This window comes from Typha angustifolia, chromosome 7 (genome assembly GCF_048772165.1).
Source record: "Typha angustifolia cultivar Huaian chromosome 7, ASM4877216v1, whole genome shotgun sequence".
Classification (NCBI taxonomy): domain Eukaryota; kingdom Viridiplantae; phylum Streptophyta; class Magnoliopsida; order Poales; family Typhaceae; genus Typha; species Typha angustifolia.
In genome coordinates, this window is record NC_133245.1 from 10,997,674 (window position 1) to 11,013,376 (window position 15,703).

Sequence of the window (15,703 nt, forward strand, 5' to 3'; positions counted from 1 at the left end):
ATAACAAGAAATCCAAAAATTCTAGAAACCATGAAGACCCTAAGTGAAATCCATCTCCACTTGAAAATGCTAAGTTATCACGTTCAATCGCACAAATCTGTGTTCGAACTCCTAATTCAGAAAAATCAGAAACTTGTTTGGCTTCCGAAAGAATTTATTGAACTTTTTGACAAACATAGTCAACATCTCAACATCTAAATTACCTTCATCATCAGACTCCTCTAAATTTTGTTCAACTGTGGATAGGGCCATCTCTTTGGACTTCCTCAGTTTTGAAAGACTGGACTCAAATGTTTGTAAATTTCCTACCAATTTTCAACTTTCATAGAATCGATGTTCTTACTTTCCTCAATAGCTATAACTTTTGCCTGAAACCTTTCTGGAAGAGACCTAAGGATCTTACGGACAATTCTGTTTTCAGGAATTTTCTCTCCTAGGTTGAAAGCAGAGTTGACTATATCACTTAGCTTTGCATAGAACTCATCAAATGTTTCATTCTCCTCTATACGTAGGGTTTCAAAACTAGTAGTCAACCTCTGAAGTTTTGAAAGTTTTACAGCCATAGTTACTTCATGAGTTGTTTCTAAGATCGTCCAGGCTTCTCTTGCTATTTCACAAGTAGAAATTCTTCTAAATTCTTCCGAGGAAACACAACTAAAAATTGCATTTATTGTTTTGCAATTCCAGCTAACTTTTTCATAATCTGTCTTATCCCATGACTCAATCGGTTTCTCAATAAACTCATCATTCACCATGTACATTGGTGGACTCCAACCGTTCACAATGACCATCCATACTAGCTCATCTATAGACTTCAAATAAGCTCTCATCCTAGCTTTCCAATATCCATAATTTGATCCATCTAGAATAGGAGGTCTAATAGATGATGGTCCATCTCTATGAAAATTCATGCCTATATGATCTCTCTCAAAGAGTGAGAGAACCTGCTCTGATACCAATTGAAAAAACCCCTAGACACACGTATGTATTTAACCTCTAGGCAATGATATCGCTCTTTCGTTTAAATAAAAATTAGAAGAAATATTAAAAACGAAAGTAGAGATGAACGCCAAGATTTTAACGTGGAAAAATCCAAAACGGGATAAAACCACGGATCCAAACTCGGATCAAAAGCAATCACTATGATAGTAGCAGTTACAAGACTGACTCACAAAACAACCCGTCGATCCAAACGACTTTGTTCCTCTCAGTCTTGATCGCTAGAACTCACGATTCACTGCTTCTTGTGATTGAAGTCTAATCTCACTATCCCTCAAGATTGATCTTTCGTCTAGATAGCCCTTAAGACGAAAGATTAAATTCTTGTAGATGAGTAGAACCTTGTTCGTTGAAGAACCGATGTAGCCTTAAGAAGTCTCCTTCAATAATCTTCTTCCACCACCCTAGAGATAGGGTTTCATAATCCTTATATATGATCTTTAAAATAGAGCCAAATCCGAGTCTTATCCATACTCATGAAAGTCCAATAATTTCAAACTTCGTTGGTGCGTTCGAATGGCATGACTTGATCTCATCAACTTTGCTGCAATAATTTTGCAATTCTTCAAACCAGAGATTTTCTAGACTTGTGTAAAACTCATATACATGTAAAAATTACACTTATAATATTTTATACATAATTGCCAATAATTAAAAAACCTAACAAAATGACATAAAATTTTATTTAAGAGTCAGTATTCTTTATGATAGCTAGAGTTTTTCAAACTATCTTAATTCATAATTCTAGGGTATATTATGAGTACAGTTTGATATTTTTTACCTTTGATTAAACTTTATAATAAAACTATCAAATTATTACTGAATTCAAAATTTTTGTGGTTAAGTTATCAATAGTTTGATGTTCTATCTAATTATTCAAATATAATAATAATTCCTGTGGGATAAAATTTATTATATTCAGATAATTAATTACAATTATTTTCTAAAATTACTTTATATGATCTTTAAAACTATAATATATAATTTCATTTAATTAGAGGTGTTCTGGCTATCCTTTAATTAAATAAAATCATATAAATCACATATTAGACATTATTATGCTGAAAATTTCAACAAGAATATTTCTATATTAATTGTATATATTATGCATATTATGTAATTTCATGTTTTCAAAGATATCAATTCATCCCAAAATTGCATGTATTAATTTAGAACATAAATAATCAATTCATACAATATTTAATGAGCATAAATCAATTTGCACAATTTAATTCATCTTAAAGTTACATATGTTATTCTAAAATAAATAAATACTATATGCAAGTAATATAAAATAATTCTTAGAATTAAATTTTGCAATTATAAAAATCTTAAAATCTATCATTTTCCTAAGCTGCCACAAAAAATGTTATTGTCACAAAATGGCACTAAGAAGCAATTATTTTTTAAACTATAGGAGAAAATATCATTTCTGCATATCTCCGTCATATTCGATCTTCATTCGAGTTATACAGACCAGCTTAGAACTGCGAATTCATTTTTAACTATAGAACATTAAGAAAATCAAAATCTTAAGAATTTCTAGTTTTATTCTGCATAGAAAATAACTCAAAAAGAAACTTCAATTTTTGACAAAAATCTTGGCTGCGAATAGAGAAGAACATAGACATTATTCATAAACACCGAGGCATAAATTAAACTTTGCTCTGATACCAAATGTAAGAACAAAAAATACGATCTAGAATATAGAATTAAACTCTATAAATGATAAAAAAAAACTAAAGATCCAAAAGATCATCATATCTTCAGCCATTGGTGTTCAAGTTCATACCTTAAACTTTATGTTTAAACTTTATGTTTTTTATTATGTTAGCTCTGTCTCTTCTAAGTTTCCCAACACTTTAAACTAATGTTGCGGTTTTCTAAATTCAGTAAATTAGCTTGGAGATCGAATACACTGTATATAGCTTAACTCACATCATACTTTATGACTATAAATTACTATATTGAAATTAAATGTTCATATCACGAGAAACCATTTATCTTAACCAATAATATAACCTTTATCTAAGCAATGACACAATATTTTTAATTATCATGAATGTTTGTTATAAAAAAAGAATAAGTTTGGACTATAATAAATAAGGTTAAAAGAAAATTGGTTACAATAGTGTCTAATTCTAAAACTATTATTTAGTTTGGTGTACCAAATCTAAAAGATAATATTTTAATTAATTAATTAGATTAAGATGCATTTTTTTGTTATCCACTTAGGTTAAATAGATGTCAAAAGATTATATCTAGCCATCCCATCCTGACCCACTACTCTCCTCTCATTTTGATCCTAAACCAATCCGAACCCATCTCTCTCCTTTCCTCTCATTTCTTTTATTCCCCTCTAATTAAATACTTATTTACTAACTATATTATTATAAAAAAATATAGCTAATTAAATATGTTCTAATAAATACTACCTTATAAAATACAATCAAACAAATAAGTCACTTGTTACTCTAGATATAATATCCAGAGAAGCATGAATCTCTTTATATATATATATTTATAATTATAAAAAAACCATACGAAACCTAAGTGTCGCAGAAAATGATCGATAAGACCCAAGTCTTTGTTATCCACCAAACCTTTCATCGTTAATTTGCTGCATAGCTAAGGGACCGAGCTAGATATCGGCCGTTCTATTTATATAACTAAAGCATTTCATTCATATTAATACACACATGATTAATTACATAATGTCTTACTCTACCTTCACTTCATGACTTCCTCTTTTATGACCATGCTTCATTATGTCCGTAACGAATTGATCAAAATTCTTCTGTGAAGACCCATCCAGAGTGAGTGCACTCTCCATGACTCGCCTCACCTCTTCCACTTCCTTCCTCGCCTCGTCTCCTTCTATTCCTCTCATCAGACTAACTATCTTCTCTGATACTTTTTCTCTGCAGAGGCTGTTGATCTCTCCGATGGCGAGCCCGATCCTCCAGTCCCGGACTAACAACTTCCGGTTCGTGAACTGGTCGGTGAGCAGCGGGAAGCACAGCATCGGGACTCCGCACCACACGCTCTCCAGTATCGAGTTCCACCCGCAGTGCGTCAAGAACCCTCCGACCGACGGGTGCGATAAAACCTCTATTTGGCAACACCACGGCACGACCATCCCCCTCCCCCGACTTTCCTCTAAGAATCCCCCCGGCAACGGCTCGGGCTCGTCGGAGCTCACGACGTCCGGACGTAGCACCCAAATAAAGTTCACCTCGCTTTTTAACACACCGTAAGCTATCTCCTTTAAATCTCTCTTGCTGACATGAGCATAGCTACCGAAAGAAATGTACAAGACTGAGGTAGCTGGCTTTGAGTCGAGCCACTGCGAGCAGTCGGACTCGGCCCAGAGGCTCGTCGCCACGGTGCTGCGGGCGAAGCCGGGGGGGAATATCGGGCCGACGGCGTAGAACGGCTTCGTAGATTGGAGGATGGAGATGGTGTCGGACTCGAGCTCTTGGACAGTGTTGCATAGGACGTAGTCGGCTTCCTTGGCCTCTTCGAATGCCTTGAAAATTATCTGATGAACCACGGAGGATGTGTTCGTTTCTTGGAGGTATGACATGAGCTCGGTTGATTCGATTGCAGGAACTCCAGGTATGTAGGTTATGGTGTCTTTCCGGTTCTCTACGATGTACCGAAGTTAATTGATCATGTAAATATTCAATCCAATATATATGAATATATGATGGAAATTTAATTGTGTACACTTCTTTGCAAGAAAAGAATATCATAAAGTTTATATTTCAGTAACGATTAATGACGGATACTTTCCTTACATGCCTACGTTCTTTCCTTCTCACGACACAATTAAAATAATAATAATAATAATAAAAATAAAAATAAAAACCTATGGACAGAGCAATCCGTGCCCAGAAGTGGCGAAGCCACGTACTATGTAGACAAGAAGGACTGGCCCCGAGGCTTGAAAAGTACTTCAATTCTTCATTAAATTATGGAAATATTTTGTAGAATTATTTGTTGTATCACATATTTATTAAGTAACACAACAACTCCCTCGCTGATTGGTTGGCCAATTTTGAAATTATTTTTTTTTTAAACACGAGGAAGAGGCATGTATTGAGCTCGCTGTACTATTATAAGTTCTCTTCTGCTCTTCTTTAAGATTTATATATAAAGCACAAACTAACTTCTAAAATTAAAATCCATCTCCAATTTATTTGCTCATCGACATCTCTAAAAACTTCAATAATTATATTAACGATAGCTTTTATATATTTTTTATATTATAATATAATCTTAGTAGCTAAAGCTCCCTAAATTATATATGTAGCTAGATATCAACATGTGTTTATGCTAAATTCTCGAAAAAATAATGTATCTATATATATATATATAAAAAAGGTGCAGCCTATATATTGTTGTTAGAGTGGGAATCGGGTCGGACTAATCGGATTAGGGTCGAGTGATCATGATAATACAAATAAGAATACGATATGTTTATTAATCGGATTATACAAGTTAACTCATTTACAATCTAATCTGATTAGACTAAACTTAAACTTATTTAAAAATTATGTTAACTTATCGATATACTGGGTCAGATCAATTTTTACCACTCCCGATTGGTTGACAGTTCTTTAAAACATTTTCTCAAAGTTTTACAGTCTAGCTGATCATATAAACAAACGTACGTGCATATCTGTTTACGCGTATGAGCGTGCATGTAGACGCAAGAAACTTGATCAACCATACCTTCGGAAGCGAAGTGGCCATTCTTGATGAGGAGATCCATATGATAGTAAAGCGTGAAGATAAGCGCTGGCTCGGTCCAAAATGACACATAAGGTACCCCAACCTTCTTGGCAATCGTCGACGGCCAAACAAAGAACGTATCGGCTACGAGGCAGGTCACCGGCGGGTCAGCTTTCGCCACTATCCGGCGCACGAGCTCGTCGACATGCGCCGATAGCACGTGGAGCAATGCGAACATGAACTGGTCATGGTTGAGGGAGCGGTCGAAGGCGACTGGCAGGCCGTCGCTGACGAGCTCGTAGCGGATGTCGAGGCCCGACTCGCGTGCGCCGGAGAATATATCGTCGTGAGAGGAGCCGCTGGCGAGCGAGGTCTGATGGTGGATGGTTTCGGTGTTCACGAAGGTGACGGCAAAGCCACGGCCGGCGAGATTCACGGCGAGGTGGACGGCAGGGATGAAGTGGCCCTGGAGTGGGTAGGGGATGACCACGGCGTGGGGCTTCATGTGACCTTCTTGCACCACCTCTAGCTAGCTTTTGTTTATTTCCTTTGTTTAGAGAGAGATCTAGAATGGAGAGAGAATTGTGGGCTGCCAAAAGATTTGGATAGTCTTGGTCCGTTGGTCGTCGTAGATAGGGGTAGGGAAATGACCAAATGGCCCTTATGTTGTCTTGGTTATAATTGAAGGTAAGAAGGAAGTGGGGAAGTCGTTATCTGGATGGTATTGCAGCCTTGCAGGCCGTCAATAATGGCAAGGTAACGTGTTACGTTCCTTGGTTGTCTCTAGACATCGGCTTCAATGGTTTACAGGGTTAGAAAAACGACAAAGCCAAAAATATCGTGCATCAAGTAGAACCAATATGATCCACAGAATCGCGAGTACGTAGTACTGGATTGGTAACAAATCTTAGTAAAGGTTTAATTAATATACCGGTTACATGTTATGAGCATGACTTCATGTGATAATTACTTGGAGGAAGCTAGAAAAGACAAAGAAAGGGAGATTTTTTATTTTAATTTAATGATTCTTACAAAAGAAAGAATGGGTGATTTGCAACATAACTCAGTTGATTTTTATTATTTTGAGTCAAGCCCTTCTAGTTTTCCTATATATGTTAGGTTTGTCCTTTCTTTTTTCTTTGAAATTTGCCATTCTGCTATTTGAATGCCTCATTAAAGATCAATGAGATATTATAAGAATGGAGGAAAATGATAATGATCTTTTTCTTCTTCTTCCATATCTCATTCTTCTCTAGAGCTCATTATAGGACCCGACCTGCCCAAGCATAGCCCGAGCCTAGTTTGGGCCTAGGCCTTTGCCACCATCCTAGCCAGAAAACTCAACCCATTATGTCCACCCGTAGCTTGGCTTATTACGTCTATCTATTCCTATGCTTTTTTTAGTCACATATCAAATATTAAGAAAATTAAATATTACTATATAAGTATGTTCCTATGATACAATAGGCGTGAAAAGATATAATATCTTTTAAATCCATCCTATTATGCTCAGGCCGAGCCCGATATTTCATGTGCTAGTTGACGGTAATAGGCTATAATATTGTAGCTTGACTCAAACTCAACCCGACCTAAATGATTAGTTGATTGGGCTGTGAACAAATACTAAAGCCCAGTTTAACCTAAAAAGCCTAGTCTAAACATGGCCTAGCCCATGATGATCACTTTACCTTTCTTAGCCATTCATTGTCTTTATTCTTTCTTATTCATCTTCTTTCGTCATTGTTTATTATAAATTTAAGAATGTAATAGCCATCTAACTATTATGTGATGATTTTCTTTCATCTTAGTGGGCATTCTTTTGGATGAGAGAAACATATTCTAGCAATATGAGAGCGGTAGTATATTATGCATATGCATAAGCAAATGATATGGTTCAGCTTTAGATTATTTTAAAATTGTTTTAGAAGAAATAAGGACTCTAGTAAGTATCACTCTTGGAATTTGATGTTCAAACGACTTTCTAAGCATTCGAATGCAAATCCCTGAGAGCAAAAGAGATTAAGGCATTCGACCGACCTTTTATATTTGAACGTATATTCTCAAGAGCAGAAAGGTATTTAAGGCATTCGAAATGGCCTTCTAGGTGTTTGAACAGAAATTCCCAGGAGCCAAAAGGGGTTAAAGGCATTCGAACCCCCAAAGGCGAGGATCTCAAGTTTAAGTGTTCTTTCAAGTGTTTTTGCTTATGTTGGGCAATAGGACTCAAGTCGATCCAAATACCAAGTCTAGTCAAAATATGGAGTCACCTATAAATATATGCGGTGCATACTTGGTTAGTCATGTTGAATTGGTTGGATCGTCTTCTTTCTTTCAATCTTCTTCTTCCTTGTTCTTTCCTTCCACTCTAGGCCGACCTATGTCCCTTCCTCTTCGACTGGTGTTATGAACCAGATCTGGAACAATTTGGACGTAAGAAAATTATGATATTTTATATGGTGGTAGCCTGGTGAGTTAGGGTTCCAATGGTTCTAGTCTCATGAGAATCTAATGTTTGGATGAAAATATATTAATAAAATAGTGAAGCAATGTCAAATAGGGAATAACGGTAAACAATCGACAATGCGGCGATAGTCGGAGGGTGACAGAGGATGACCGTAAGATAGGGTGGCTACTTGTGGAGGAAGATGGCTAGGGTTTGGAAGATCAAAATATTTCTACGACTATGATCTACTCCTAGAAAATAAGGTGATCTAACGGCTACGGTAAAAGATAAACATAAAAATAATGATTTGGTTAAACTCAGATTCATTCATAGATAAACATATGTCCACTTCTATTTATAGGAGTAAAAATCTCTAGCAGATTATATCTACATGAGGATTATTTGATTGATTTGAAATTCAAAACAAGAAGATTAAGCTAACTAACTAACTCAAGTTGATTCGACTCGACTCAACCGACTAGACTAACCTCACCCATGTAATCCGATCATAAAAACTGGTCACTGCCACTTGCCCCTAGGTGACGGTCCACTTTCTCCATCCTCTCCTTCACCCTACTACCGATCTACCCGACTTCCATTATCACCCGCCACCCCATTCCTTCATCTTAAGCCAATCCACCACCACACCACTTGGTTTTCTCTTTCCTCCATCGGTTCTTATAGATTTGTTTTCCATCCTAAATCTATTATATCTATAAAACCATTTGTCAATCTAACTATTGAATCCAAAGGACCATATTAACCTTGAAGATTTGTAGTAGACTTAGCTTTTGCCTCGGAGATTGGATCCCAAATCGGAGATTTTTGTTGAGCTAGTATAGGTCGTTAGAGTGAGTAAACACCTTTGAATCATCAATCAGAGTGGTGTCTATTAGTGGTATCAGAGCCGGTCGACCTGGGACCACCATTAATGGCTAACATGAGATCCACGATAGCTAGGAAGAGCAATGAAGATCATGTGGAGATAGGGGATAAGATCTTACTGAGGCTCCAAACCGCAATGCTAGGAGGTTTGATTCATCTTTAGAGAACCCTAATCGCGTGGATCCGATTGTGGATGCATTGGTGGCAGCCTTTAGTCCAACCAATTGATCTTGGAGCGTTTGTTGAATAATAGCAAATAAAGCTTGGAGGATCTCCGTGCTACTCATGAGGAGATCCACGATTTGATGCTCAAACGTGGCAAGACTTCCTCTCCTCATCATCATCCGCCGACTGTGGGCAACCTAGCTATGGCTTGACCCATCCTCAACAACAAGACAATTCTCCAAAACCATAACACGTGGAGCAGTGGCCAACCACTAATCAATGCAACCCAACATGCCTTAAGAGATTCGGTTTCATCAGGTATTGGAGGAGGAAGATGATAATTTGGTGGAGCATGAAGAGATGGAGTATCATCACGAGTACAAAGGGAGGAGGAGAGATGTCCATCGACCAAGACAACACCCCCCACAGATCAGACCCGGACAATGTTTTCATTTGAACAATAAAGTCGAGTTTTGAGGCCAACCGATATGGCTAGATTTTCTAAAATTTTAAGGTGACAATCCCATTAATTGGATATATACGGCTGAGTAGTTTTTTGACTTTCAAATGACTCCTGAGGACTCCAAAGTATTGCTAGCAAGCTTCTAGAAAGACCAGCCCTCCATTAGTACCAGGCAGCTGCTACTCATCGGCTGCTAGATTAGTGGGCCAATGCAAGAATCACTAAGCACTTTGGGGTGGCGGGCTATGAGGACTTCGACTCTCTTCTCACCAAAATGGTAGAACAAATGAGAGTTTGATAAAATTAGCGCCCATTATCATCCTCCTTGGTTGAACTCCTTATTGAAATCGACTTTAATTTGGGGCTGTGGAGTGAGTTGCAAGCAAATGTTCAAGCACTGCCTCCAAAGACCTTGTAAGAAGCTTATGACGATGCCATCCTCATGGAGAAGAAGTATGAGCCTTAGGAGCCACAACAAGCCACCATAGCCCAGTAAATATATTCGACAACTAGCTCGACTAGTCACGGCAACTACAAGTCAGCAACATACTCGAGGGGACCAGCTTCATATCAAGACCAAGAGCTCCCATTCGGTCCTCCACTGACATGAAGGGAAGTCATAGACCTGCAGCTAGACTCTCACACCTGCATAGGTAGAGGAGGGAAGAGCAAAAGATCTATGTTTTCATATGTGATGAGCGCTTTACACCCGGCCATTGGTGTGCGAAAGCAATTGGGATTGTGATGTTAAAAGGTGGGCAAGAATATTCAGAAGAGGAGCATGTTTAGAAAGATGTGGCTGAGGAGCCTCTTAAGGAGAAGGAAGAATTGTACAAAAAGGTGGATGTGCAAGCCAAAATCTCAAAGATACTTCGAAATCGTCGCATTGAAGACACTTCAGGTAAACAAATTGGTAAAGAAGCAATGTGTGCACATTCTTATTGATTCGAGGAGCACTTATTGCTTTTTAGATGAACTCTTGCTAAGGAAGATTGGGTTCAAAGTAAAGCTGACCACCGGTTTCGATGTCACAATCGGTGATGGCACAAAGTCAAGGGTAGACAGCTTGTGCTGCTGGGTGATGATCCGTGTTCAAGGCCATAAAATGGTGGTGGACTTGTACCCTCTTTCTCTACATGATGTTGACCTTGTCCTAGGTACTCAATGGCTTCAAAGCCTAAGACCGGTGACATTTGATTTCAACAACATGTAAATGACTTTTTGTCAAAATGGTAAGGTGGTGCAATTTGACGGGATGAAGATGCAACCGAGCTCCACCTTGCAATCAATGATGGGGCTACCTCAACCGAGGGAAATGGCATATCTTCTCTAGATATCCAAACAATACCTAAGCCTCTTTTAAGCTCAAGTAAACCCCATGAATTAGTTCGATTAGTAATTAAATTTTCTGCTTTGTTTGAAGAGTCGAAAGGGCTGCCATCACATAGAAATCCATACCATCAGCTAGAAATTGTGTTGAGGGCTGAGCCTGCAAATGTGTGACCATATCGATATACAACACATTCGAAAAGAAGAGAATATGAAATCGATAGCAAAGATCCTAGAACAAGGGATAATCCAACCAAGCTACACTTATTCATCGCCCATCTTACTTATATGCAAGAAAGATGGTATATAGATAGTATTTTTGCATTGAATACCATGCACTAAACTCTATAACCATCAAAGATCGGTACCCAATACTAGTGATTGAAGAGCAATTGGATGAGTTATCGAGAGCCTCCTATTTTAGCAAGTTGGACCTTCAAGCTAGATATCACCAAATCTAAATATCTCGATGACGTGCACAAGATAGCCTTCCAGACTCATAATGGCCACTATGAGTTCTGGGTCATGTCCTTTGGATTGACCAATACTCCAGCAAACTTCCAAAGGCTAAAATGATATATTTAGGTTACTCTTATGGCAGTATATTTTGGTCTTTCTCGATGGCTTTTTTGTATAATACAAGAGCTTTGAAAAGCATTTGGAACATCTTCGTGTGGTGCTGAAATTATTGGTGACCAATTCGCTGAGGGTGAAGATGTCTAAATATTTATGGTGTGACTAGAAAATGGAGTATTAGAGCATGTCATCTCAGCTAAAGGTGTTGCGACTGATTCGAGCAAGGTGAAGAGCATAACCGAGTGGTATTTTCAAAGGCATGTGTGCGAATTGCTGGTTCCTTAGCTTGACGAGTTATTACTGTTGTTTTGTTGTTGGGTATGGAAAAATTGCAGCACCTCTTACTACCCTTTTGAGGAAGGATTAGTTTATGTGGTATGACAAGGCTACAATGGCATTTGAAGAATTGAAGGATACTAAGACTACGACACCGGTTTTGGCACTATCAGATTTCATCAAAAATTTTATTATCGAATGAGATGCTTCAGGGGTGGGTATAGGTGATGTTCTAATGAAAAGGGTAGACCAATAACCTTCTTGAGCAAAGCATTGTCCAAAAATTGTAGCAACCCTCAATCAATGAAAAGGAGATGTTGGCAATATTGCACGTCATGACCAAATGGATGCCATATTGATAGGCGACGTTTTATCATCTACAACGACAAAAAAAGTCTTCTATATTTTATGGGACAGTGGATACACACACTAGCCTAGCAGCAGTGGGTGACAAAGCTCTTGGCATATGATGAGTTACAATACAAAAGGGGTTAGAGAATAGGGCGACGGATATCTTTTCACACCAACCAATCAGAGCGGAATTTGTGGCCATTTCCATACCATCCTTTCCCTTCCTCGAGGAGCTGAGGAGGGTAGGTATTGCTGACCCATGTGTTAGAGGATTTTTGTAGGACATCAAAGGCGATCCAAAGATCCATCCTGACTTGGAGGACCAAGACAGCCTTCTACTCACTCTAGGCACATCTGAGTTCCTACATATGCATTATTGCGGTCCAAAATATTAGAGCACTTCCATAACACTCTAGAGGCGGGTCATGAAAATATCCTAAGAACCTACAAGAGGATCTCTTAAAGTTGCACCTAGCTCGAAATGAAGAAAAACATATGTAAAGGGATGCGAGATGTGCCAATGTGCGAAGACAGAGATATTGATGCCGATTGGACTCCTTCAACCTTTGCTTATGCCTGACCATATCTGGGACAACATCTCTATGGACTTCATAAAGGGCTTGCCACTAGTGCAAGGGTATTGATAATCTTTATTGTGGTTAACAAGTTAAGCAAATACACCCACTTTTTGATACGATTCGGACTTCACCGACGTCGTCTCGAGCATGGATTCACTTTAGGAGTGTTTTTATTTCATGTTTTAGTGCGGTGCGTTCGAACGCACTGTGAACGCCTGCATCGCGTTTGCAAATACCGAGAGGGGCGTTCGATCGCGCGTTCGAACGCCTGCATCGCGTTCGCAAATCCAGAGGAGTGAACTCGGTGCGTTCGAACGTGGTCAAGCGAGTTCGAACGCGGTTGGCGAAAATTGTATTTTTAGGGTTAATTCTGAGTTGTTGGTTAGCCTTTAAAAGGATATGGATGGCAACCAAAATGAGGATTGATTATTGATTATTGAGATTGAGTTTTGCCTTGCCTCCTTCGTCTTCTTCGCTCCCGTTCTCTCAATCCCCGGCGACGCCGCTTCTAACCTCCCTCGACCGGCCAATCACCCTAGTCCCTTAGGAGTGGCCCTCTCCTCCCCCTTCTTCTAATCTATCCAACACTTGTCCTAACCCTTCCATCAACCATAACCCTTCCACCACCACTTTTTATCGGTGCCACCCCATTAACGCCGGTCCACCTTCAACCACCATTACCTAGGATCACGTGCCTCCATCCACGGATCCAAAACAGACTATCCTGACATTTGTCCACTAAACGGACGATATCTCGAGATCCCCAACTCCGATTCGCCTGAAACTTAATTTGGTGAAAAGCTCTTTTCTGGGGCTACAACATATCAAAATTTCACATCGATCCGACAACGACATATTTCGGGATCTTATTTCAAAGTTTTGTGCTAGATCTAGTCCAAATCAGGAAATTGGAAGAGATCGAACCTTAGCCTAAGGGGAGATCGTATCAATTTGGTATCAGAGCTTCATAGCCTAAGGCATGATCATATCAAGCTTGGTATCAGAGCTCCATAGCCCGAGGCGTGATCGTATCAAGCTTGGTATCAGAGCTCCATAGCCTGAGGCGTGATCGTATCACTTTTCAGCCCTAGCGCATCCCTTCTCCACAAAAACTATAGTTGAATACTTCATCTAAAACATCATGAAACTTAATGGAATGCCTCGCATGATAGTTTTAGATCGTGAACGAGTCTTCGTCGGTGAGTTTTAAATTGAATATTTCATATTGCAAGGCACTTGTCTAGACTTGAGTTCAACATATCACCTGCAGATCAATGAATAAACAAAGGTCATGAATCAGAGGATTGAGCAGTACCTACAATGCTTTATAGGAGATCGTCTGAGATGTTAGTTAGAGTACCTTCCATGGGCTGAGTAACCATACAACATCGCTTACCACAGTGGCATCGGGATGACTCTATTTGAAGTTGTGTATGAGTTGCGCACTTGCTTGCTCGGATACGATCGGGCAACTTTCATCGAGCGGATGAAGGTTCTTCGCTAATTGCAGGTTCATATAAAGGCAGCCTAGAATCGTATGAAGCAAATCTATGACCAACATCATCGCAGGAAGGAGTTCAATATGGGCAAAATGGTATTTCTGTGAGTCCAGCCCTTTCGTCAAGTCAGCTTGCACCAAATTCAAAACCAAAAATTATAGTTCATATTTTTTTGATTCGTTCTAGGTGGTGGAACAAGTTGGACCAGTTGCTTACAACCTAGAGCTGCTAGAGGGAATTCGAGTGCACCCGATGTTTCTATGTTTCCTTGTTGAAAGCAAGAATGGGGTCGGACCAACTAGTGGGATCAATTCTACCTGAGCTAGAAGATGAACTTCCCTTCAATGAACTGATTAGTATTGGTGTGGCGACGAAGGTGACATGGATCGAGGTTGGAGACTAAAATCTTAGTTTAATGGTTGGGCAACCCATCCGATGAGGCCACATTAGAGCTTGAGACTAAGATTATAGATCGATTCCCTGACTTCACACCTTGAGGACAAAGTGGGTGAAGCAAGGTGGGCTAATACAATTTAGCTTTGGATTATTTAAAAGGTTTTTGGGAAGAAATAAGGGCTATAGTAGTCAGTAGTATCAATATCGAAATTTGGCATTCAAACGCAAATCTCGAAGAGCAAAAAGGGATTTAAGGTGTACGAATAGCCTTTCAAGCATTCGAACACAAATTCTCAAGAGCAAAAAGGGACTTAAGGTATCCGAACAACCTTCGAAGCATTTGAATGCAAATCCCTGAGAGCAAAAAAGGGTTAAAGGCATTCGAATGGCCTTCTAGGCGTTCAAAGGCCTGATGACAAGGATCCCATGTCTAGGTATTTTCTTTTAGTACTTTTGCTTAACTCGACTTGTTTAATCTAAATGCCAAGTTTAATCAAGCCATGGAGCTACCTATAAATATATGTGGTGCGCACTTGGTTAGTCATGTTGAAATTATTGAATCATCTTTTTCCAATCTTCTTCTTCCTTGTTCTTTCCTTTCACCCAAGGCTAATCTAGGTCCCGTCCCATAGACTAGCTAGCACCACCTACCCTGAGGTGACAGTCCACCTTCTCCCTTCTCTCTCCTTCACCTACTACTGATTTACCTAACTTCCATTATCACCATCGCTACACCATACATTCATCTCAAGCAGATCTACCACCACACCACTTGGCTTTCCTTTTCCACCATCCGTTCCGATAGATTTGTTCTCCATCTCAAATCTATCATATCTCTGAAACCGTTCATCGATCCAACCGTTGAATCCAAAGAACCACATTAACCTTGAAGATTCATGATAGACCTAGCTTTTGCCTCAGAGATCGGATCTCATATCCGAGATTATTGTTGGGCTTGTACGGATCGTGGGAGCGAGTAGACAACTTTGGATCATCAATCGGAGGG

At 39.1% G+C, this 15,703-nt stretch overlaps 1 protein-coding gene across 1 annotated transcript; it reads right to left on the reverse strand.

Moving 5' to 3' along the window:
* Nucleotides 1–3,579: 3,579 nt before the first annotated feature.
* LOC140763116 (UDP-glycosyltransferase 86A1-like) lies at nucleotides 3,580–6,359 on the reverse strand. Its single transcript, XM_073101172.1, has 2 exons — nucleotides 5,737–6,359; nucleotides 3,580–4,647 (listed from the first exon to the last, which is right to left on the reverse strand). Exons 1-2 carry the CDS (start codon nucleotides 6,239–6,241, stop codon nucleotides 3,719–3,721), a joined length of 1,434 nt encoding a protein of 477 aa, XP_072957273.1. The 5' UTR covers nucleotides 6,242–6,359; the 3' UTR covers nucleotides 3,580–3,718.
* Between the last annotated feature and the right edge of the window lie 9,344 nt (nucleotides 6,360–15,703).